Source organism: Pleurodeles waltl, chromosome 9, assembly GCF_031143425.1.
Source record: "Pleurodeles waltl isolate 20211129_DDA chromosome 9, aPleWal1.hap1.20221129, whole genome shotgun sequence".
NCBI classification, from domain to species: Eukaryota; Metazoa; Chordata; class Amphibia; order Caudata; family Salamandridae; genus Pleurodeles; species Pleurodeles waltl.
In genome coordinates, this window is record NC_090448.1 from 862,648,896 (window position 1) to 862,673,304 (window position 24,409).

The 24,409-nt window shown below is 43.4% G+C and overlaps 2 protein-coding genes across 2 annotated transcripts; both read left to right on the forward strand.

The window, feature by feature from the left end:
- The first annotated feature begins 503 nt into the window (after window positions 1-503).
- Window positions 504-1,764, forward strand: LOC138260038 (psychosine receptor-like). Its single transcript, XM_069208129.1, has one exon. It carries the CDS (start codon window positions 638-640, stop codon window positions 1,640-1,642), a length of 1,005 nt encoding a protein of 334 aa, XP_069064230.1. The 5' UTR covers window positions 504-637; the 3' UTR covers window positions 1,643-1,764.
- Window positions 1,765-19,959: 18,195 nt separating this feature from the next.
- Window positions 19,960-24,409, forward strand: LOC138260040 (psychosine receptor-like). Its single transcript, XM_069208130.1, has one exon. It carries the CDS (start codon window positions 20,172-20,174, stop codon window positions 21,174-21,176), a length of 1,005 nt encoding a protein of 334 aa, XP_069064231.1. The 5' UTR covers window positions 19,960-20,171; the 3' UTR covers window positions 21,177-24,409.

The following is a 24,409-nucleotide window of genomic DNA, read 5'->3' on the forward strand; positions in this document are numbered from 1 at the left end:
TGTACGAGTGTGCTCTCGTTCTTGAAGGAATGTATGTCACCTTCATTTGTTCTACTTTTGTTTGTGCCAGAAAATTTGAAAGAATCTCCTGATTGCCTTGTTGCAAGGAGGATCATGAGATCTGTATCTATAGCTTAATATGTTCTTGAGCCATTAGTGGTTGAAGACCTTCCAAATCATTTACTAATACTTCTTCATTTTGCAATTACAAGTTTTAAGGAATACACATCTTTCAAAAGGGAATTATCTTAAGACTTACTGTATAAGTACTTTATCATGTGCCATCTATACTAATAAATTAGACCCCTCTTTTAAGGGATGTTGTTATCTATCTGCGCGTGCTTTGTTCAGATTCTCTTGTATTGCATAGTTTTTGAGATTATATTTTTCACTCTGATTCAAATGTTTCTTTCTGTGCAGGATTCTTGAAGAAGATATCTTAATGTCCGAGTGCGCAGCATCTACTGATCTTTTGATGACATGTGGCTCGGAAAATGGTATCAGGATTTTTGACCACAGAGGATTTCTTCATGGATGACTGTGATGTGAAGCGTAACAGAAGTCACCCCTCTGCCTCACGTTATTAACACAGCACTCCTCTGCTGGATAGGAATGAAATACCTTCATGCTCATCTAGATGATGACCAGCAATGTCACACGCTGTGATGTTGCGCATGACCTTGATCAGTATCTATTTCCAGCTGTCTATATCACTGTGATTGTGGGCAGCATTCCTGCCAACTGTGCCTCTCTCGTTGTCTCATGCCTGCAGATAAAAAAGAAAAACGAGTTAGGGGTATATCTTTTCAACTTATCAGTAGCTGATCTTCTGTACACTTTGGTACTGCCATTATGGGTGGATTATGGTTTGAATCACGACAGGTGGTGGTTAGGAGACGATCTTTGCAAGATGAGTGTCTTCCTCATGCATGTCAATTTTTATGCCAGTACTGGTTTCCTTACCTGCATCTCACTGGATAGGTATATTGGTGTTGTCCATCCTTTGAAGTTTCATCATCTGCGTACGAGAAAAGCTGCTACGTACATTTGTGCCGTTGTATGGTCTGTTGAAATCTTATCAAACGGTATGATTCTCCACCACCAACAAACCTCGAATAGCACCCACAATGATACACTTTGTTATGATACTTTTCCAATGGAGGATTGGAAAGCATCATTCAACATCTTCCGGATATGTGTTGCTTATTTACTACCTTTGGTGATCATGGCATATTGCTATAAACGAATAGAGATTGCTGTGAAGCATAATCAAGCCACTGCTGATGAAGCAAAGAAGAAGATAAGGAAATTGTTGGTAGCAATTTTGTCCACCTTCTTTCTATGCTTCACACCCTACCATGTTCTCCTACTGATGCGCAGCATTTGGGAGCCAGGCAGCTGCAAGTTTGCCCGCATCATATTTAAACCTTACAAAATAACACTGGCCATAGCAAGCCTCAACTGCCTTGCTGACCCCATTTTATACTGTTTTGTGAGCGAGACAAGTAGAACAGAGATCAGCACTGCATTGAAATGCTGTGTCGAGAAAGACAAGAATTCAGTGAAGCAAGAGTTTCAGATGATTTCAGTTTCAAACAAGAATACAAATGAGGCAGTATCAATATCAAGGCATGGCACTTGAACAACAGAACGGATTGCAGGTAGTCAATCCCTGTGTGCGAACAATACCTCACTCCAGAAAATATATTCAGCCCACACCTCTGTAATCGCAGACAAAAATGTAAGATAATATTATTCCTCAGACTTTGAACCTACAAGGCTCATCTGAGTCACCCTATCAGACTCTACTGATATGACCCCAAATTGGAGAACCCAAATATGGGGTCCTGTCAACAAGGCATCAGGTTCTGACTGTGGCCCTGATTTAGAAGTGACTGCTCTAGCAAAAAGGAAGACTGAAAGCCCCAACCACTAAGCTCAGTTAATGTGTGTTAATTGCTGACTGCCACACACTCATGAAGAACTTGCTTTTGAGCTTGCCCCAACATTTGCTTTTATACACGACTCCACTAATTCAAAAGTAATATTTTGTAACCAAATGTGTAACCAAAAGGGACATTGAATACAAATCATGTCAACTAGGATATGCTTTTTGAAAGTTGTACTAACTTCAGATATTTGATGTCAATCACTTGAAACATTGATGACAGATGAGTAGCAGAATACCATAAAGTTACAATGATGCTTAGGATTACTTTTGAACAGTGCACATCCTATGTAAATATTTTGACAAGGAAAGTGGCAACAAACCACCCACTATACCCACTTACATGATTACTAATGCTGCATCAGCCTCCAAATCGTCATAGATAGCCACAGTTGAATGTCAGAATATCATGTACAGAAATATTGTCCTGCTGATATATCATAACCCCACATCTATGTACCTTGCAGATATAAATGATATGGTATATATGTTTATATCATCAAGGGACATGTATGAGGTAAGAGTAGTAAACCTACATTTACCTATTTATACTTACCGTCACAATATTGTAGTGGTAAATATCACAGGGAAAAAAATGGTAGGAAGATTATTTATAAACTATATATGCTGTTAGAATACCATAGCTTCCTGGTATTTGTTTGTTGTTTTCCCCCACTTCTTTACTTGTCTTCGACTTCACTGTTTCTACTAGCTGATTGTATTATAAATCCACTGTCCTCTTGTACAACATTCATTACTTTTAAGAAATTGAAAACATCTTTGAGTTACCGCTTTTCTCCAGCTTAAATATAAATGTTTATATTCTCACGTTTTTTTATTAATTAGATACTTTCCCGAATATTCTCTCATTTTAGACTACTGCAAACATTTTAATGAGTATAGTACGGTTTTATCATAATGCTTCACTCAAAAGCAAGTGCTTCACTTGATAGATTATAGAAAACGTTTGCATAATCCAATTGAAATGCGCCGAAACCAATGTTTACTATTATGTATTTTGGGGAAAAAAAATATTTTATTTTCTCTGATATATGATTGGAAACTTATACATTATCCGGAGGCATTTTTTCACCTGGTATAGGGGAAAAAAGCCTTTACCCCATCCACCTCTCTGTGGAAAGTAAATAGAAAGTGAATGCCAGATAATTGCTTTATATAGGCGCAATTGCCAGGATCTGTATGGTGTCGTATGAGCATATACGCTTCCCCTTAAAACTCCAAGTATGAGAACTATTTTTCAATGAGACTTTTCATCTGCCTTTACATAATATTAAGTTGTACATTTCAGAAGAATGACCGAACTCATAGTATAAATATGCTGAGAGAAATTGAAGACCAGCAATGTCAAATTCTTTCTATCAGAAGCCTTTTAATTGTTCCACCCACTCCTTTCCTAATTGCCATGTGGTTAAATGCCTTTTGAGTTTCTTGGTCAATGTGTGATTAGCCTGCTACCCACACAAAACACTGCAAAGTCTTTGATATTGTTTATAGAGGGTTTACAATGGCCCCATGAACCTGACTCAATCCTTGCCTTCACCTGCATGTTCTCTGCCAAGGTCAGTTTGAGGCAGCCAGAGTGAGTACCCCAAACCAGTGAACTGAGTTCCCATACCCAACATCTACCACTTTCCTTTACCAAAAAAAACGTGTTTACCCTTAAATGTTGTCCAGCGGGCCTGTCTTCTAGTCCACTCTCTTTGACCCACTATGAAGTACGTACTTGACCACCAAAGGCTGCAGGCCATCTTCTGCTCCTCTCTGGTGGACCCAATAGTCTTATGCATAGCTTGTTGTTTTGGGAAGTTTCACACTCCACTGAGTCACAGCTATACTGCGCTCTAGAGGGGCCCATAAACATAATATTCTTGGTTGGATGGGAAGTTGCATCTTGCAGATACTGTGGTCAATCTGCACGTGTGAATAACCATCTTTCCAACATTCTCTCGTACAATCACACATTTCAGAAAACCGATGTCCTGCCCATCCTTCTTCCTCTTCCCACACTGCTCATCACCATTCCTTTCCTCACATAATTTTTGCCTGTCATGTCTTCCTCTCTCCCTCTACATCTCCCTAAATCTCTCCTCCTTCAGCCATCAATTTTGTACTAACCACCCCTTCCTTCCTCCTTTCCCTCCTCTCTTTCTCTGTCACCCTTCCTCAAGAAACCTTCTCACTCACATTCTTAGTCCGTTTGATCTACTGAGCTCTCACTGTCCTTGCTTCCTATAGCTGCTTTAACTCCCTCTTCTCTTATGGCTTCTTCCCTTCATATACCACCTTCCACTTCCTGAGCACACACTACCTACATCGCCCACACCTCGCCTTGAAGATACACACTTCACACTCACAAGACCACTGCACCTGTCTATCAAATCTTGATTTTACGGAGCAGCATTATAGAGAGGCCTCCAGATGAGTAGCAGCGTTCTTCAAGAACTCCTCTCCCTCACCGCTTCAGAGATTTGTCAGCTGTTTATTGCAAGTCGATGCTTAGCTGCTTCTCTGCTTCTCCAGCCTCCTCCTCTTCAGTTCTCCTGATCTGGAGAGACCCATCAAACATCCATCCTCCTCAGACGAGCCCCAGTATCACTCACTACTGACCTTGTAACGACCTACAACAATGTCTGCATCTTGGATGACCTAAACATTAAGTTTGACAATTCAGACTGACCTCAAATCACATTACCCATTTTGAAACTGAAAGTCTTTACCTGGTTTAAGCTGGTTTATGTTCTTTGCTCAAAATCAGGCATGCTCACGAACCATCTTTGATCCACCATAATGCCATCACGATGATAGCAATGCAGCCCTTCACCTCAAGTGACCGCTGCATCACCCATTTACCTCCATTTCTACAGCACCAGCAGAAATCAATAGGACCCGGGAAAAAATGTTCTCACTATTCTTCAGTCGCAACTGGTAGATACATTGCAGTCATCCAAATATCAAAATTTCCACGGCTTACTTCTATTTCTTCACTCCCTTCGACAAATTGATCCTATTCATGACGTCCTCATGCCGATAACACGGATGGGCGACTGGCTGGTTCTATTTAGAAGTTACGTTTTTCAAAGCAGACAACAGAGTTCCCAGAAGACACTATAAAAAACAACACCTCTCCAAAGACGTGCTCTGACTGCAGTGATGCTCAAGGATATGCAAAGTTTCCATGGAGAAGGCAATGCAGGCCACCAGCGGAATGTCATTCCGCCCTATCACAGGTGCCACAGTATACCGGCACACAGAATTACGAGGTGCAGGAACACCAGGTCCAGTTTCACTAGGCAGAAATGTCTGCTTGTAAAATTCAGCTCTGGACAGGGGCTGTGGGCAGAAGCCCAGTCCTCCTAAAAAGTGAGAGCGTTTGGCAGGCTCCCACTGCCTGCAACCATCCTTCCCTTCCAAAGACACTATCCCTGCTCCCAACACACAACAATCCCCCAGAAAAGGACTAATTCCTTGGACTCGAATAGATGCGTGCTGTTTTTTACCCATTAAAACTGGTTCCGCTTCCTCACTCACGACAAAATAACTTGTAATTGCATGGTTCTGGGGTGTCATTACAATCTTGAATCGGTAATCCAAGACTTGTCATTTCAGCGCCCCTCAACCATGTAACTTGTAGTCAGGCCCGTAGTGAATTCGTCTGTGCATGGGTTTTATATTTGCTGTACTGCTAGTCAGAGCAGAGTTAGAAATACTGTTGATCATACGGCTTGAAAATTCACAAGGTACAGTGTGACCACAGCAGTGAATTATAATGCTAGATGATGTAGATGCCCTCTTCACTGAAAAATGTGTCTTACACATATACACTTACGCTACAATAAAAAAAAGAAAAAGAAAAGCAAGGTTAAAAAAATAGCGTAGACGTTTGCGAGAAATGCCCAAGGGGGTTATAAAAGTCAATGTAATTTTAATTGCCGAGATATGTATGGGCAATTTCCCTTTGTGAGCCAGTGGTGCTTAAGTGGTTTTGATCGAGGGAAGATTGACAATATAACTGGACTTGTTCGAAACTAGAACAGAGAAAGCCAGAACGCTATTATAGCCTTAGAACCCGCTGTAGCGGGCTGTACCGGCTATTAAAGGCCCGCTCCCGAGTTAAATGCCCGAGCCGAAGGCGAGGGCATTTAACAAGGGAAAGGGCCTTTAATAGCCGGTACAGCCCGCTACGGCAGGTTCTAAGGCTATTAGAACATTCTGCCACTCAGGGCAGAATGTTCTCTTAAAAAAAACAAATTGCCTCGGGCTCCGTGAGGCTTTGTTCACAGCTGCTGCTGTGAACAAAGCCCATTGGAATGTTGGCGCTGCAGGCTTTTACCGGCCAGTAAAAGCCCGCAGCACTCCATTGTTTTCAATGGAGCTGCCAACTTCCAATGTTCTAATATAACATCGAGCATCAAAAGCAGAACAATTCTTTATTTTACTACAGGACATGCACAAAAAGTGCCATTGTTCGGTTTCTCTTGGAGATCGTCCAAGTTAACTTTACGAATACTGACTGGTTACCAGACAATATTTGCAGTTCAGAAAGACCGCTGAGCTGCTTCCTCGATCTCATTTACTTCCAGCTTTACACTGGTTTCGTTTACCCTTCTTGAGATTCAGTGCAATACAACGAGTTAAACGGCAGAGGGAGGAATAAGATCATGAAATAAAGCAGCAGGGTTTGCGTGTTTCTCTTCTACTGTTTCCACAGTAGCACCTTTGAGAAAGCAACTGATGCAAGTCAGCCTAAGTGTAATACATGTAATATATATGTTCCTAAAGCGAAGCTTCATGAAGGGATGCCTGCTTTCCAAACACATTTATGAAAACTACATGTAACGTTCAGCAATACTTTGTTTTATTTACTCAGATTTTTCTTTAAAAATCCTTCATGTATACATTTTCATAGACTACTTTCGCGTTCTTCTGACTGCGGACTCCTTACTTTGCTTGTCCACTTTTCTGCTTCGAATCCCCTTTACACTATTATCTCGACTCATTGGTTTGCTTTTCTAGACCGGTGATTCTAAGATCTTCTGTTCTTTTAGGTATTTTTCTGATGCAGAATTTCTGTCTATTTTTTTCCCCTTGGGGCAAGACATTTTCCATTTTCCATGTAGCTTACTTCTCTAAATAGTCCTTAAAAGGGGATTTAATCTTTATTGCATTCAGGACATAGACTCCGACACCCTTGTTTTAGTGTAAAAGGCCATTCAGTTGGACAGGCTTGCTTATTATAATAACACAACAGTGTAACCGGAACTTGAATGACAACTTTTTATCTTTAAACTTGTAACTCCCCTTCTTACATCCTCACATCAATCCAGCACTTATCCTTCGCTCACCCAATTTCCACTTCCATTCCCACACATCCCCCTTTTCTTCATATCCCCTTCCTGACTCGGGCCTTCCCCCAATCTGTCATCCTTCACCTGCTTCTTTTACCCCCTGGAAGGGTGGACAAGCCCACATCTGACTCTCCACCCTCCCCCATCTATTGCCCGCTCCAAGCAACCTGCCCTAAAACTGGCATAAAAATCCCCCCAACCCAGTCATGATGCCTCACCAGACCCATCCTTCTCAGCTACTTACCTGTAGGGTGGTGGCCAACCTCCGCGCAGCGTGAACAGCAAGCGCCGAAGAGGCTGATCCTCCCACCCCCACCCACTTACGTAACCTCCCCTAAGACCCTCCCACATCTGTACCCCAGCCTATCCTGGTCCTGGCCTTCTCCATCCTGCCCGAGAGCTCCCGCGAAAAGACTGCATCTAGCTCTTCGCGGGGCTCTATTCGCAAAAGGTGAAGGTGATGTCTTACTCATAAAACATATTTACTCTGGTAAATATTTTTGCTATAGTAAATCACTTTTATCAGCGTAGTGTGGGAATTAAAAGGAGGGATTACTGTGAATATGTTAGCATACCAACAAACGTACTATGAGGTGGTTATCTACAAACTGTTTCCCAGCCTATTTTCAGTTTAGAAATGATTGGTGATTTCCTCTTCTCAAGGCTGGAGTACCTTATTTTAATGAAAGGGAAATGGGAGGGTAAGTTCTCCAAAACTGTTGGGGTTTAGGAGAAAGGGGTTTTCATTGGAAAAATGATCTCCTCTGGCACAAACAAAACGTCAAGTGCATTTAAACTTGCTCAGCAATTTTCTCAATTCTAAAAGTCTTTATTTACTCATGCATAAACGGAATTCACAAATGGATTTAAGGTGTACTCCTGAAAACCCGCAAATATTAAATTTTTAGCAAAAGTACTTTTAGATATCACTGTTAATTTTTAACAATTAAAAATCTTCGCCTATGTGACGTGGTAAACCTGGTTGTTCAGAAGTCTGATTTTTTTTCTTCACGAATCAGCTGGTCCATGTGCATGGGATGAAGAAGAAAGACTGGAATTTAATCATACAGGTTTTGTGTAGAGTAGAAATACATTTTACAACTTTTTTTAATTCATCAAGGAGTCCATGAGAGTGCCTGAGAAGCTTCATCGGTCTTAGTTCCCTATAACTACTCATATATTTGTTTTATATATTTCTTTTAATGCCTATGTTAAATCATATTCACATGTGTAATTTTGCACAATTTTAAAGTGTAAGTGTACGCATGTGTGAAAGAAATACATTACTGCCACTGTAAGGAAAATAATTTCCCTATCATGAAAACACATCTTCATCCACACCAGTTGGTGGAGGAATTTTTACTTTTTTGAGCTCCATGCGCCCTGCTATCAGTGTTAAGGTAGAAGAGTAATGCGTGCCACAACAGATACAGGATTTGTTTAATTTGAGCAAGAAGGTGGGCAGCAGCACTCAATTTTGGGGACTGGGACTTATTTTCTGTCACCAGACATTGACCCAGAGTAAGAGTGCAAAAATGAACAAAGAAAGAAGAAAAGGAGGGTATGAAAACAGAGACAATTTAAGAAAACAGGAATGAAAAAGAACCAGCGTGAGATAAGGGGGTAGGAAGAATAGGGTGGTGGAAAAAGAGGAGTGATTGGTTAATATTCAGACTTTTAAGAAACACTTTGGTCCCCAGCAATTCTTTTTTTTTTACAAATTAAACACTAGTACAGCAATAATACAAGCAAGCTGGTGACTTTGTGGAATGTAAATGTGATTTAACTTAGCAAACTGAATTGTGCTATTACAGACTGGGTACCTTACCAGGAAAGTTATGTGTCCCAACAGCCAAGGCCATAAACCCACCAGTAAAGAGTTCCACGTGCTTCAGTGGCCTCCGGTGGCAGGCACTTTGAAAAAAAACTTCACACACTTCAACTGAAGGAGGTTAAGATCATTTCACAGACAGAATAACGATGAATACGTTAAATTGAGTTCGAATTCGACTCAAGTTGATGAATGAACTGCTTGAATGGCAACAAATTCAAGATTGGTCTTAGAAATATGATTGGACGTCCTCAACTAAAATGATTTCATTGTAAGACTAGAAAATGAATTTTGAAGGATAAGGAGGGATGATCAAATGAGCCAAAAGATGACAGAAGTCCCATATTGTAAAGGTGTAGCAGAAATACGACTTCCTTGACCTGGAATCAGAGGTTAAAAGGTCATTATAAAGGATATTGGAACAAGTACATTCTGGGGCTGCAATTAAATGACCTGTTCTCTTACCCAATATCTTCATTCTGGTAGGCAGTAGGTAAGGTTAGAATTTGAAAGAGTTGAGTATTTTAAGTCTCCTGGATAGCTGACATGCTTCTGCTTCTAACTATAGCCCACAACAAGAAATGTCTGGGTATTTCATCGAGACAAAAAAAGACCCAAATGGCCACCCATAACACTGTCTGTATTCTGAGTCAGGAAGACCGTAAAGTTTCTGGTGGTGGTGCCCCCACTAACTCTGCCAGCAGAAACCCTACACTGGTCGGCCCGATGGAGTTAGGGTCGTTGGTGTAAATGCATCAGACTATTCACCCTATTTCATGTGGACAATCTGATGTACTTTTTTCAGTTTGTGATAGCCAGGGAAGCTCTGGAGGTCCCAAACGGGAAAAAAAAAAAATATCACCACACTTTGGGTGGAAACTCCCAGGGTGTCAGGTTCATTCGTTTTTTGCTTTTCAAAAACAAACTCCCACTTTGGGAGGTTAAAAATGTGCTGAGCACCTAAAACATGGAGGCTACTCTGTTAGCTTTCATTGTCGTCAGAGGAGCTGCATTGGTGGTGGCTCCTCTGAATGCACACAGATCCCAGCAGGGTCGGAAGAGATCTCAAAGGATTGTGTGCCGTAACCCAGCCACGGTGGCAAAGGTAATGACCTTCTCCATCTTAAAAGAAGGTGGGCCACCTGCCAAATTTAAAATAAAGCTACAAATTCACTGTAATCCAGTCATTAACGTATTCCCAGCCACCTCCACAGTGATTTTACTCCAAAAGGTGCTGAAGGAATTCAATAGCGAGTCTTACTGTAGAAACTGTCAAGAGCCCCGCCCCCCATGCTTCTCTGCCTAATGACGTGGTAATGTGCTACATGTCTTGAACAGGGACTGACATGCATCAGGACAAACAGCCAGACTCCAAACTGCAGCAATAGTGGTGCAGGCTGCCAAGGCCCCCAGCATGGAATGCGAAAGGGCCTTCGGTGACCCAGGTAGTGTGACTGCAGAACTCGGAGGCTGACGGGTGCTGGAGTAGAGGGCAAACCTGCCTGGCACAATGACATATTGCAGAAGCCTCTTGTTGTGTTGAGTGCTCAGCTCTAAGCCCACTTTGGCAGGAAAGGACAAGGATGCTATATAGTGAGGTGAAGAGGGCTCAGTGATGGGATTATGCCACATTGAAGTGAAAGACGGTCCTCAGGACTCAAAATGCAGGGCTGGACTTAGGTGCTTGAGAGCACCATGCAGCCTAAAGAAGCCAAAATTCTTGGAACCCAGTAATAATCAGGTCATTAAGAGAGGCCATGTCTGGAGTTCCTGTCTGGTTTTCTGAATGATCCCAGGCCCACTCACAAATAGCACAAACTTGTGCAGCTGTTTCTTGCATAGAGAGACAAAATTACTGCACGTAGGGGACATGACTAGATCTATGAAAATCCTTTGAACTGCCCCAGTGGCCATTGATCTCTGTGAATTGATGATAGAGACTTGTGCTTGAGTAGTGCAAAAGGATAGATGGCTGAGTGATTCTGCATAGGGGCAACCTTGAAGAAAGATTGAAAATATATGGACAGATGATTGAGGAATAATACCGCTCATCCACTCATACAGGCAATAGAGATGCCAAAATTCTTCGAGGATTTCAGAGCATGGCGATTAATGTAGTGTAAGTATTGGGGACACCTACGAAGAATATATCTGTGCACATGGGATCTACACAGGGACAAACATTTTTTAAATCAGCCCTGGCAGAACCAAACATGGGGCGGTCACAGGGGCACGCCAGGCCCAGCGAAACAAACTTTGCAAATATGCCTTCCCAACAGAGGGCTCTTCAGGGGAAACCTTTTCAACATAGAAGGGGCTAGCGGATACCAAACTATACTCACTGATCATTAGAAATCATGCTGTAGGGGAATGTAGGTCTGCTTTAAAAAAAACAAAAGATTGACAAGTTCCGACACCGTTCAACCTCTTGATAGGTGTTTGGAGGAAAACAACTAACAAAGTCAGTGTAGTAGATCAATTTGCCACGATAATTCAGGGGCCACAAATAACCTCCAAACTGCAATGAAGCAACTCCAATACAACACCAAGACAATGACAGATATGATGGAGGATGCAAAAGTCAGATCAACCAGAAAGAATATCAGAATGGTCCGAATTCCAGATAGCTCGAGGTCCAAATGTGAAGCTTTTTGTAGAAAATTGGATATTTAAAAAATTCACTCATAGAGATCATCTGTTGTATTTTTTTTGTTGAAAGAGCACACAGGGCTCCAGTTTAGTCGCTGCCCCCTACACTCTCCCTGGGTGCCCATCACTCTGCTTTCTGAATTTCTAGGAAAGTAAGGCAATGTTTCCTGCTAGCAGGAGAAGAGGTGCAGCATTCACTAAACTGGTAGAGTGATCCTATTTCTAAGGGCAGGTACAACTCACGTAATTTCTTGTAGTGCAATCTCGCAGAATTACCCAAAAACAGCAGCGCCTCATCTGTATGGCGGAGCAGCTTCGCCCCCCGCGAGCAGCTGCAATCCTTTAACAACGAAACAATAATAAACTGTGTTTATTTTCGTTTTGTTGTTAAAGGGGCGTGGCCATGGGGGATATTGAGGATAAGGGGGAGTGCACTGTGCCCTCCCCTCAGTGCACATGTGTGTTTGGCTGGCCATATTGGGCTGGTCCAACATACATGCGCACTGCACTCTCTCCAACCCGGCACTGTGTTGCTGGGATGGAGAGAGCTGGCACAAGCTCCCAGTCTGCCTGGGAGCAGCCTGGCTGTGCACTCTGGCCAATTCTAATGCTGCTCTGTGCACCATCAAGATTGGCCGCAGGGCAGGCTGGGAGCCTGTACCTGCCTGCAGTGACCAGGAAAGAGGAGCGGCGTGGCAGCGAAGCAGGTCCTTTTTTTTTTCAATTAAACGTTTTTGTCCCCTCCCTGCCGCTCTGTCCCTTTACCACACAACGAGTCACGACTGCCCAAAAATGCTGCAAGATTACACTGAATTATTCAAGAAGTGTAATTCTGCATTTAGCACTATTGTTTTCCTGACTTCACAGTCACGATATAGAAATAGTGGAGAAGATTTGATATCACAGACGGGACTAAGAGCAGGAGAACTGGAATATATAGGCCCTTATCATGACATTGGTGGTAAGTGATAAAGTGGCAGAAATACCACCAACAGGCCGGTGGTAATTACTGCCAAATTATGACCATGGCGGTAAGAACTCCCATGGACAGCCAATTTACCACACCGTCCGCCAGGGCGTTATCACCACGCACGCCCGCGGTCACCATCAACAGCCAGGCGGAAGACAAAGTACCACCCACCATATTATGACACAAGAAACCTCCAGGATTTCCGGGCGGTGCCAATGGCATCAAAAGCCTGACGGAAACAGAACACAGAAAATGAAAGTCTCACCAACAAGTACACAGAGGCCACTGCCATGGAACCGGAACTTCAAGTCTTCCCGATGCTCATCTGCGCCATGCTCCACCTGGAACACCAACGCAGATGAAAACAACAAGGGTGAGTACAGCCGCCTAGCACACAAGGGAGGGAGGGAGGAAAAGGAGAGTGGCACACACACATGCACAGCACTCACCATTCAGACACACATCATACACACAACCAGCTGCAGACGTAAACCAATAGCACACAACACATGGCACAATAAAACAAAGACCAGATTTCAGAAGTACTAAAAATGTATTAGCAAGGGAAAAGCCACCACATGAACCTGATATGTACAAATGTCTACAAAGGGCCAATGCCCAGTCTAAAGTACATGGGCACAGTCCAAGACCCAACTGTCTCCTGACATCAAGTGCACAGAACTCTGTAGGGGCATCATTTTGCAATTGGGCAGGCACTTCAGGGGGATGGGGCTGGGGGCCCTCAGCCGAAGTTGGGAACTTGCCCACTGGTTCTGGAGGGGGCTCCATGCCCATTTCTCGTTACAGGGGAATGCAAGGTCACAGTCTCTCAGGTGGGTGACTTTTACGCTGGTTCTGGAGGGGGCTCCATGCCCATTTCTCTGTGCTGGGGAGTGCAAGGCCACAGTCTTTCAGGTGGGTGGCTTGCCCACTGGTTCTGGAGGGGGCTCCTTGTACAGCAGTCTCAGGAAGGTAGCCTACATGCCCTCTGCTGGAGGTGAGGGCTGCACTGTCTCATCTGGAGGAGAGGGCTGCACTACGTCAGCAGGTGAAGGTGCCTCCTGGGCAGCCTCTGCTGGAGGTGAGGGCTTCACTGTCTCATCTGGAGGTGAGGGCTGCACTGTGTCAGCAGGTGAAGGTGCCTCCTGGGCAGCCTCTCCTGGAGGTGAGGGCTGCACTGTCTCAGCGGGTGAAGGTGCAGCGTCTGCAGGAGGAGTGGGCTGCACTGCCTCAGCTGGAGGTGAGGGCTCCATGACCACTGGTGGTGATCTCATCCTGCCAGCCCCAGCTGGAGTCGAGGGCTTCTTCCCCTTCATGGCAGACATCGAGGGCTTCTTCACCTTCATGGCAGTAGGTGTGGGCTTCACCCCCCTCATGGCAGGAGTCGAGGGCTTCTTCCCTTTCATGGCAGTGGCTGTGGGATCCTTACCCTTCCTGGGTGGTGGAGTGGGAACCATCACTGTCTTGCCTCCACAACTAGGAGGTAGCTCTACTTTCCGTGTGGACTGTTTGGCTGAGGTGATGGCCTGGGTCGTTTGGACTCTGCCCTTACAGGCAGGATGGGGGTTAGGGAGGGACGAGGCCAAGTTGGGCAAGGAAAATGTTTTTAGGGAGGGTGGGGTGGGAAGAGGGAGAAAGGATGGGAATGGAGGTTAAGGGAGTGGTTGTTGGAGGAGTGGAGGAGTGCATCTGCTGGACCTGGGTGCAGGTGCATGGGGAGTGTGTTGATGTGAGGTGGAAGGCTGTTGGGTGTCTGAGTGCTTGCGTTTGTGACCTTAAGGAGGAGGGGGGACAGACGGGGTTGGAGAGGACACAGGGGACGCATGCATGGATGTTGTGGAGATGTCTGCTAGTGAGGTGTGTGTGCTGCTTGGTGTGGTGATGCTGGTGGTGGATGTTGAAGCGGTACATGCAGGTGTGAGTGTGGACGTGACTTTGTCGGAGGTGGAGAAGGAGGAGGAGGAGGGGAGACAGTGGAGGTAGTGGATGTGGTTGTGTGTGCAACTGTCTGGTGTTTGTGCTTGTGTGTTGAAGTGTGGTACCTGTGTTTGACTGTGCCACGCTTGTGTGTTGTCTTGTGTGCATGCTCATCTGTATGTGTGCATGGGATGGGTTGCGGTTGAGGAGACTGGGACTGAGAAGTGGTAGTTGGAGGGGGAACGGTAGGGACAGGGACAATGGCTGCCAGGGCAGTCTATTAAAAGCCCGGCGCATATTATGTCTGGGCAGCCTATGGGGCATAAAACCACTTTGGTCTGAATTAATTACATCGTGTCTGATTGTGGTTGGGGGGTTTACCAATATTTTCGGCAGGATTTTTGCCTCAACATCACTTAAGAAAATCAGTCAGTAAAAATCTCGTCCATGGTGGGCTTTCCGGTTTAAAGATATTTGCAATATGAACCTTGCAGAAATCCGAAGGGAATCTCCCCTCCATCCTGACAATTTCCAACAGGCGAAGCAATCGTAGCATCACAGAGGTGCTACGTCATTGAAATAATTCCATCTGGACTCCTTTGGGCCCAAGAGAATTTCCAGAGAACAGTTGGAAAATTACATTTGTGACCTACTGCGTCATAATGGGTATATATAATTCTAAGGCACAATTGTAAGGGTTGGTGTAAAACATTGGGTTATTGGTTGGCTGGGGTGTGAGTCCTGATCAAACAGCAACCACAATTCCTGTCAGGGCAAAGCACAAGCAAGCTCCCAAATTAACCTGTGCTCAATACCCTGGTAGTTTGCACAGAATAGTCAAATGTAACTTAGGGGCAATGTGTAAAGTATTTGTGCAACATAACAAACAGTTTTTCCCTTGCACAGTGTGCTCCCCATGGTACCTTGAACTTCCCCATTTCCACCCTATGCTCTCCCTTTCAACCCTGAGACCTCTCCACACTGCACTACCATTTTATTTTATTTAGTTATTTAACAATTTTGTGGGGTGCGTCAACAACTTGGGTTATTTGCACACTTTACGATAACCCGCAAAAGATACAGCACGGAGTGTGCACCCGTGCCCTTATGTAATAAGTATATTTAAAAAGTTAGTGCAGTTGTTCCATGGAATTTCACCTGCTCTACTGCTGTACGGGGAGGCATGGTCATGCAGGTGCCTGTGAGGTGAGCTTCCAGTTGTTTCCGAACACCATGAAAGTGGGAGCATTTCCAGATCCTCATTGGGGGGATCCAGAGTGATCTAGTGGCACTTTCAGTGCTTGATTGGTCTTGCATTTCAATGTTTTACCTTTGTATCTTGCACCCACTTTTCATGCCCCTGCACTTCTCTCCTTAATTGTACCAGTGGACTTAAAATTTGCCAAAGAAAAGCTACCCTGCAAGCTTTGTTAAAGCGTAACAGAGGTACAGCATGGACAACCGCAGTGCAACTTTGCCTAAACGAAACAAGTGCTACAGTAGAGGGAGCAAGGATAAAGCCTCCACAACCCCCAAAGAACAGGTATAATATGTGCAACAGCAGTGCAGGGTGTCTTACGTGTTGGAAATTAGCACTGCCCACTGCTAGCTTTGTGCTACGTGTTTTGGATATTACTCAAGCTTGTGAACTTCTTTTCAGTATACAGAAAAAAACCATTTGCATTAGCAGTTCTTGTTTGAAACATTTCTATGGTGTCCCGTCTTTGGTTGAAACCGAATAAAAGCAAACAACTCCACCTAGGTGAGTATTTGCTTTTTAGTAGAAAGTGGACAAACAAAACTTTTCTACATTAATGCTGCAATACAAGCTCTCCCTCCACCTCTTGTCTCCTTTTCTTGATGAATTTTTCTGCTATCCTCAACTCAGTGCCCTTCGTGAGCCACTTAATATGCCCCTATGACTGCCACATAGTCCACCTCCTCTGCTACACAAGTCTGACTCCATTCATGGTGACGCCAACACAGGCAAGCAACCAATTTTATCTTCCTGCTATGAAGTTTCCTTGCTACCCCTAGCTGTTTTTCATGGAGCATCACAATGTGCTGTCACAAACGTCATAAGGAGAACAATATTCTTATTAATTCCTCAGCACTCTTCTCTCCAATGGCAGGAAAACCATCAGCTAGATCAGTAAAGATGTATTTATTAGCCAAATTCTTTCTTGGTATCTTGAGGGAGGCAAATACCCCCATAAGTAGAAAATCCTCATATAGCAAACCGCGCAGTTTCTCTGAAGAAATGAGGAGTATGCTAGTTAGGTAAATGGACACTATTAACCTTTTGTCTGAAGTATTCAAAATTTTAATGACGTGCAAACAAATCTCCACCCATACATATCTTTGAAATATGATGGGACTGTCCAGGTCGAAAGATGAGTTTGAATGGTGGGAAACAAAACAATCAATGAGAGAAAAATTGAAAAGTTACATGAGAGCAAAAGCAAGGAAAGCGTGAGAGGAAGGAAACAAGACACGAAGCTGAGGGAAGAAGTAATCAAACATATAAATGATGTAAGGAAGGACATTAAAGGGCAATTATTTTTGGACACTAGAAATGCATCATCTGTGTTGTTTGCTTACTGCACAAATGGTACAAAGACTTACAACTACAGATTTGTACAGTGTAAGACTTTTCATCCTTGGCGTGGTCTCCCTTAACTTTTTGCCTCTGTTCCCCAGGTTGTTGATGTGTGCTGGACTCTGATTTTACTGTTTTTGTTACTCTGGGCACTTTACCACTCCTAACCAGTGCTAAAGTGCAAGTGCTCCTGTTTAAAATGTGTACGTAATTGGTTCTCCATGATTGGCATATTAGTTTTACTGTTAAGTCCCTTGTAAAGTGCACTAGAGGTGCCCAGGGCCTGTAAATCAAATGTTACTAGTGGGCCTGCAGCACTGGTTGTGCCGCCCACACAAGAAACCCTGTAATCATGTGTCAGACCTGCCACTGCAGTGTATGTAAGTGTATTTTTACACTGTAAATTCGACTTGGCAAGTGTACCCACTTGCCAGGCCTAAACCTTCCCTTGTCTTACATGTAAGGCACCCCTAGGGTAGGCCCTAGGTAGCCCCAAGGGCAGGGTGCAGTGTATGGATAAGGTAGGACATATAGTAATGTGGTTTATATATCCTGACAGTAAAATACTGCCAATTTCGTTTTTCACTGTTGCAAGGCCTGTCTCTCTCATAGGATAATATGGGGGCTACCTTTAAATGTGATTAAAGTGTAGATTTCCCTAGAGAGTAGATGGACATGTGGAGTTTGGGGTCCCTGAACTCACAATTAAAAAATACATCTTTTAGTAAAGTTGATTTTAAGATTGTGCGTTTGAAAATGCCACTTTTAGAAAGTGAGCATTTTCTTGCTTAAACCATTCTGTGACTCTGCTGTGTTTGTGGATTCCCTGTCTGGGTCAGTTTGACAGTTGGGTTGTTTTTTACCTCACACCAGACAGTGACACAAAGGGATCCGGGGTGTAACCTGCATTTCCTGATTAGCCATCTCTGCTAGGAGGGAGGGGTGGAGTGGTCACTCTCATCTGAAAGGACTGTTCCTGCCTCTGACAATGCAGACTCCAACCCCCTGGTGTGTGTCTGAGGCCTTGCCTGGGCAAGGCAGGATTTCACAAGTAGGTGTGAGTCCCGTTTGAAGAAAGGTGACTTCAAAGACTAAAATGGGTATAAGAAGGGCACCCAAATCTACAGACTTTAGAAACACTTCTGGAACCAAGAGGAACCTCTGCCTGGAGAAGAGCTGATAGTTGAGGAAGAAGTGCTGCCCTGCCTGTGACTGTGCTTTGTGGAGCTTTCCTGCAGTGCTGCTTCTGCCAGAGTAAGAGGGCAAAGACTGGACTTTGTGTGCCTTCCATCTTGTGAAGAAATCTCCAAGGGCTTGAGTTAGAGCTTGCCTCCTGTTGTTTGAAGTCTTAGGGACAGCAAAGACTTCTCTCTGCCAGCACCTGGAGTCTCTGGAGAGACTCCTGCCCCGACAAGTGGTGCCCTATCCAGTCCCTGGGCCCTTGAAAGGAAAGCTGGTGGAAATCCAAGGAAATCGACTTCGGATGACTCCGGACCGCCGCCGCTGCTGAATCCGGTAAACGCCGCCTGCACCCGACGCCGTGACCTTCGCTAGGAACGCGACGCTCTTCGCAGGCCCAACGCCGCAGCAGCCCCGCTGAAGTCCGCGACTCCGTGGAAGTCGCCACACCACGTTGTGACCGAAGCTGCTCGAAGTGCGTGGATTCAACGATTCGCACAGATGCCGCGATCCCCGACTTCGCGCATCGGCTTGTTTCCATTCTTCACCAAAGGTACTGTACTTGGGGGTCTACACGACTCCGTGTCCAGCGCCACTGGTGTTGGCTTGTTGGGAACGACTCCGTCACGACACCGTGTTAACATCTCATCGAAGCATTTTTGTTTCTAAGCGCTATTTTTGAGTTTAATCTTTAAAAATTAATAACTTGACTTGTGTATGTCGGATTTTTGTCGTTTTGGTCTTGTTTTGTTTAGATAAATATTTCCTATTTTTCTAAACCGGTGTTGTGTCATTTTGTAGTGTTTTCATTAAGTTACTGTGTGTGTGTTGGTACAAATACTTTACACCTGGCGCTCTGAGGTTAAGGCTGCTGCTCTGCCAAGCTACCAAGGGGGTAAGCAGGGGTTAGCTGAGGGTGATTCTCTTTTACCCTGACTATAGTGAGGGTCCTTGCTTGAACAGGGGATAACTTGACTGTCAACCAAAGACCCCATTTCTAACATACAGGTTTTGATTTTTTTTTAATTACTGAAAAATCCCACTGAAATTTACAACGTGTTGTATGTCTTTCTCTTGTACGAGTGTGCTCTCGTTCTTGAAGGAATGTATGTCACCTTCATTTGTTCTACTTTTGTTTGTGCCAGAAAATTTGAAAGAATCTCCTGATTGCCTTGTTGCAAGGAGGATCATGAGATCTGTATCTATAGCTTAATATGTTCTTGAGCCATTAGTGGTTGAAGACCTTCCAAATCATTTACTAATACTTCTTCATTTTGCAATTACAAGTTTTAAGGAACACACATCTTTCAAAAGGGAATTATCTTAAGACTTACTGTATAAGTACTTTATCATGTGCCATCTTTACTAATAAATTAGACCCCTCTTTTAAGGGATGTTGTTATCTATCTGCGCGTGCTTTGTTCAGATTCTCTTGTATTGCATAGTTTTTGAGATTATATTTTTCACTCTGATTCAAATGTTTCTTTCTGTGCAGGATTCTTGAAGAAGATATCTTAATGTCCGAGTGCGCAGCATCTACTGATCTTTTGATGACCTGTGGCTCGGAAAATGGTATCAGGATTTTTGACCACAGAGGATTTCTTCATGGATGACTGTGATGTGAAGCGTAACAGAAGTCACCCCTCTGCCTCACGTTATTAACTCGGCACTCCTCTGCTGGATAGGAATGAAATACCTTCATGCTCATCTAGATGATGACCAGCAATGTCACACGCTGTGATGTTGCGCATGACCTTGATCAGTATCTATTTCCAGCTGTCTATATCACTGTGATTGTGGGCAGCATTCCTGCCAACTGTGCCTCTCTCGTTGTCTCATGCCTGCAGATAAAAAAGAAAAACGAGTTAGGGGTATATCTTTTCAACTTATCAGTAGCTGATCTTCTGTACACTTTGGTACTGCCATTATGGGTGGATTATGGCTTGAATCACGACAGGTGGTGGTTAGGAGACGATCTTTGCAAGATGAGTGTCTTCCTCATGCATGTCAATTTTTATGCCAGTACTGGTTTCCTTACCTGCATCTCACTGGATAGGTATATTGGTGTTGTCCATCCTTTGAAGTTTCATCATCTGCGTACGAGAAAAGCTGCTACGTACATTTGTGCCGTTGTATGGTCAGTTGAAATCTTATCAAACGGTATGATTCTCCACCACCAACAAACCTCGAATAGCACCCACAATGATACACTTTGTTATGATACTTTTCCAATGGAGGATTGGAAAGCATCATTCAACATCTTCCGGATATGTGTTGCTTATTTACTACCTTTGGTGATCATGGCATATTGCTATAAACGAATAGAGATTGCCGTGAAGCATAATCAAGCCACTGCTGATGAAGCAAAGAAGAAGATAAGGAAATTGTTGGTAGCAATTTTGTCCACCTTCTTTCTATGCTTCACACCCTACCATGTTCTCCTACTGATGCGCAGCATTTGGGAGCCAGGCAGCTGCAAGTTTGCCCGCATCATATTTAAACCTTACAAAATAACACTGGCCATAGCAAGCCTCAACTGCCTTGCTGACCCCATTTTATACTGTTTTGTTAGCGAGACAAGTAGAACAGAGATCAGCACTGCATTGAAATGCTGTGTCGAGAAGGACAAGAATTCAGTGAAGCAAGAGTTTCAGATGATTTCAGTTTCAAACAATAATACAGATGAGGCAGTATCAATATCAAGGAATGGCACTTGAACAACAGAACGGATTGCAGGTAGTCAATCCCTGTGTGCGATCAATACCTCACTCCAGAAAATATATTCAGCCCACACCTCTGTAATCGCAGACAAAAATGTAAGATAATATTATTCCTCAGACTTTGAACCTACAAGGCTCATCTGAGTCACCCCATCAGACTCTACTGATATGACCCCAAATTGGAGAACCCAAATATGGGGTCCTGTCAACAAGGCATCAGGTTCTGACTGTGGCCCTGATTTAGAAGTGACTGCTCTAGCAAAAAGGAAGACTGAAAGCCCCAACCACTGAGCTCAGTTAATGTGTGTTAATTGCTGACTGCCACACACTCATGAAGAACTTGCTTTTGAGCTTGCCCCAACATTTGCTTTTATACACGACTCCACTAATTCAAAAGTAATATTTTGTAACCAAATGTGTAACCAAAAGGGACATTGAATGCAAATCATGTCAACTAGGATATGCTTTTTGAAAGTTGTACTAACTTCAGATATTTGATGTCAATCACTTGAAACATTGATGACAGATGAGTAGCAGAATACCATAAAGTTACAATGATGCTTAGGGTTACTTTTGAACAGTGCACATCCTATGTAAATATTTTGACAAGGAAAGTGGCAACAAACCACCCACTATACCCACTTACATGATTACTAATGCTGCATCAGCCTCCAAATCGTCATAGATAGCCACAGTTGAATGTCAGAATATCATGTACAGAAATATTGTCCTGCTGATATATCATAACCCCACATCTATGTACCTTGCAGATATAAATGATATGGTATATATGTTTATATCATCAAGGGACATGTATGAGGTAAGAGTAGTAAACCTAGATTTACCTATTTATACTTACCGTCACAATATTGTAGTGGTAAATATCACAGGGAATAAAATGGTAGGAAGAATATTTATAAACTATATATGCTGTTAGAATACCATAGCTTCCTGGTATTTGTTTGTTGTTTTCCCCCACTTCTTTACTTGTCTTCGACTTCACTGTTTCTACTAGCTGATTGTATTATAAATCCACTGTCCTCTTGTACAACATTCATTACTTTTAAGAAATTGAAAACATATTTGAGTTACCGCTTTTCTCCAGCTTAAATATAAATGTTTATATTCTCACGTTTTTTTATTAATTAGATACTTTCCCGAATATTCTCTCATTTTAGACTACTGCAAACATTTTAATGAGTATAGTACGGTTTTATCATAATGCTTCACTCAAAAGCAAGTGCTTCACTTGATAGATTATAGAAAACGTTTGCATAATCCAATTGAAATGCGCCGAAACCAATGTTTACTATTATGTATTTTGGGGGAAAAAAATATTTTATTTTCTCTGATATATGATTGGAAACTTATACATTATCCGGAGGCATTTTTTCACCTGGTATAGGGGAAAAAAGCCTTTACCCCATCCACCTCTCTGTGGAAAGTAAATAGAAAGTGAATGCCAGATAATTGCTTTATATAGGCGCAATTGCCAGGATCTGTATGGTGTCGTATGAGCATATATGCTTCCCCTTAAAACTCCAAGTATGAGAACTATTTTTCTATGAGACTTTTTATCTGCCTTTACATAATATTAAGTTGTACATTTCAGAAGAATGACCGAACTCATAGTATAAATATGCTGAGAGAAATAGAAGACCAGCAATGTCAAATTCTTTCTATCAGAAGCCTTTTAATTGTTCCACCCACTGCTTTCCCGCTAATTGCCATGTGGTTAAATGCCTTTTGAGTTTCTTGGTCAATGTGTGATTAGCCTGCTACCCACACAAAACACTGCAAAGTCTTTGATATTGTTTATAGAGGGTTTACAATGGCCCCATGAACCTGACTCAATCCTTGCCTTCACCTGCATGTTCTCTGCCAAGGTCAGTTTGAGGCAGCCAGAGTGAGTACCCCAAACCAGTGAACTGAGTTCCCATACCCCACATCTACCACTTTCCTTTACCAAAAAAAACGTGTTTACCCTTAAATGTTGTCCAGCGGGCCTGTCTTCTAGTCCACTCTCTTTGACCCACTATGAAGTACGTACTTGACCACCAAAGGCTGCAGGCCATCTTCTGCTCCTCTCTGGTGGACCCAATAGTCTTATGCATAGCTTGTTGTTTTGGGAAGTTTCACACTCCACTGAGTCACAGCTATACTGCGCTCTAGAGGGGCCCATAAACATAATATTCTTGGTTGGATGGGAAGTTGCATCTTGCAGATACTGTGGTCAATCTGCACGTGTGAATAACCATCTTTCCAACATTCTCTCGTACAATCACACATTTCAGAAAACCGATGTCCTGCCCATCCTTCTTCCTCTTCCCACACTGCTCATCACCATTCCTTTCCTCACATAATTTTTGCCTGTCATGTCTTCCTCTCTCCCTCTACATCTCCCTAAATCTCTCCTCCTTCAGCCATCAATTTTGTACTAACCACCCCTTCCTTCATCCTTTCCCTCCTCTCTTTCTCTGTCACCCTTCCTCAAGAAACCTTCTCACTCACATTCTTAGTCCGTTTGATCTACTGAGCTCTCACTGTCCTTGCTTCCTATAGCTGCTTTAACTCCCTCTTCTCTTATGGCTTCTTCCCTTCATATACCACCTTCCACTTCCTGAGCACACACTACCTACATCGCCCACACCTCGCCTTGAAGATACACCCTTCACACTCACAAGACCACTGCACCTGTCTATCAAATCTTGATTTTACGGAGCAGCATTATAGAGAGGCCTCCAGATGAGTAGCAGCGTTCTTCAAGAACTCCTCTCCCTCACCGCTTCAGAGATTTGTCAGCTGTTTATTGCAAGTCGATGCTTAGCTGCTTCTCTGCTTCTCCAGCCTCCTCCTCTTCAGTTCTCCTGATCTGGAGAGACCCATCAAACATCCATCCTCCTCAGACGAGCCCCAGTATCACTCACTACTGACCTTGTAACTACCTACAACAATGTCTGCATCTTGGATGACCTAAACATTAAGTTTGACAATTCAGACTGACCTCAAATCACATTACCCATTTTGAAACTGAAAGTCTTTACCTGGTTTAAGCTGGTTTATGTTCTTTGCTCAAAATCAGGCATGCTCACGAACCATCTTTGATCCACCATAATGCCATCACGATGATAGCAATGCAGCCCTTCACCTCAAGTGACCGCTGCATCACCCATTTACCTCCGCTTCTACAGCACCAGCAGTAATCAATAGGACCCGGGAAAAAAATGTCT

Bases quoted from the DNA above. Each gene is read 5' to 3' on its own strand.
- LOC138260038 (XM_069208129.1), top strand. From the start codon at position 638: ATGATGACCAGCAATGTCACACGCTGTGATGTTGCGCATGACCTTGAT.
- LOC138260040 (XM_069208130.1), top strand. From the start codon at position 20,172: ATGATGACCAGCAATGTCACACGCTGTGATGTTGCGCATGACCTTGAT.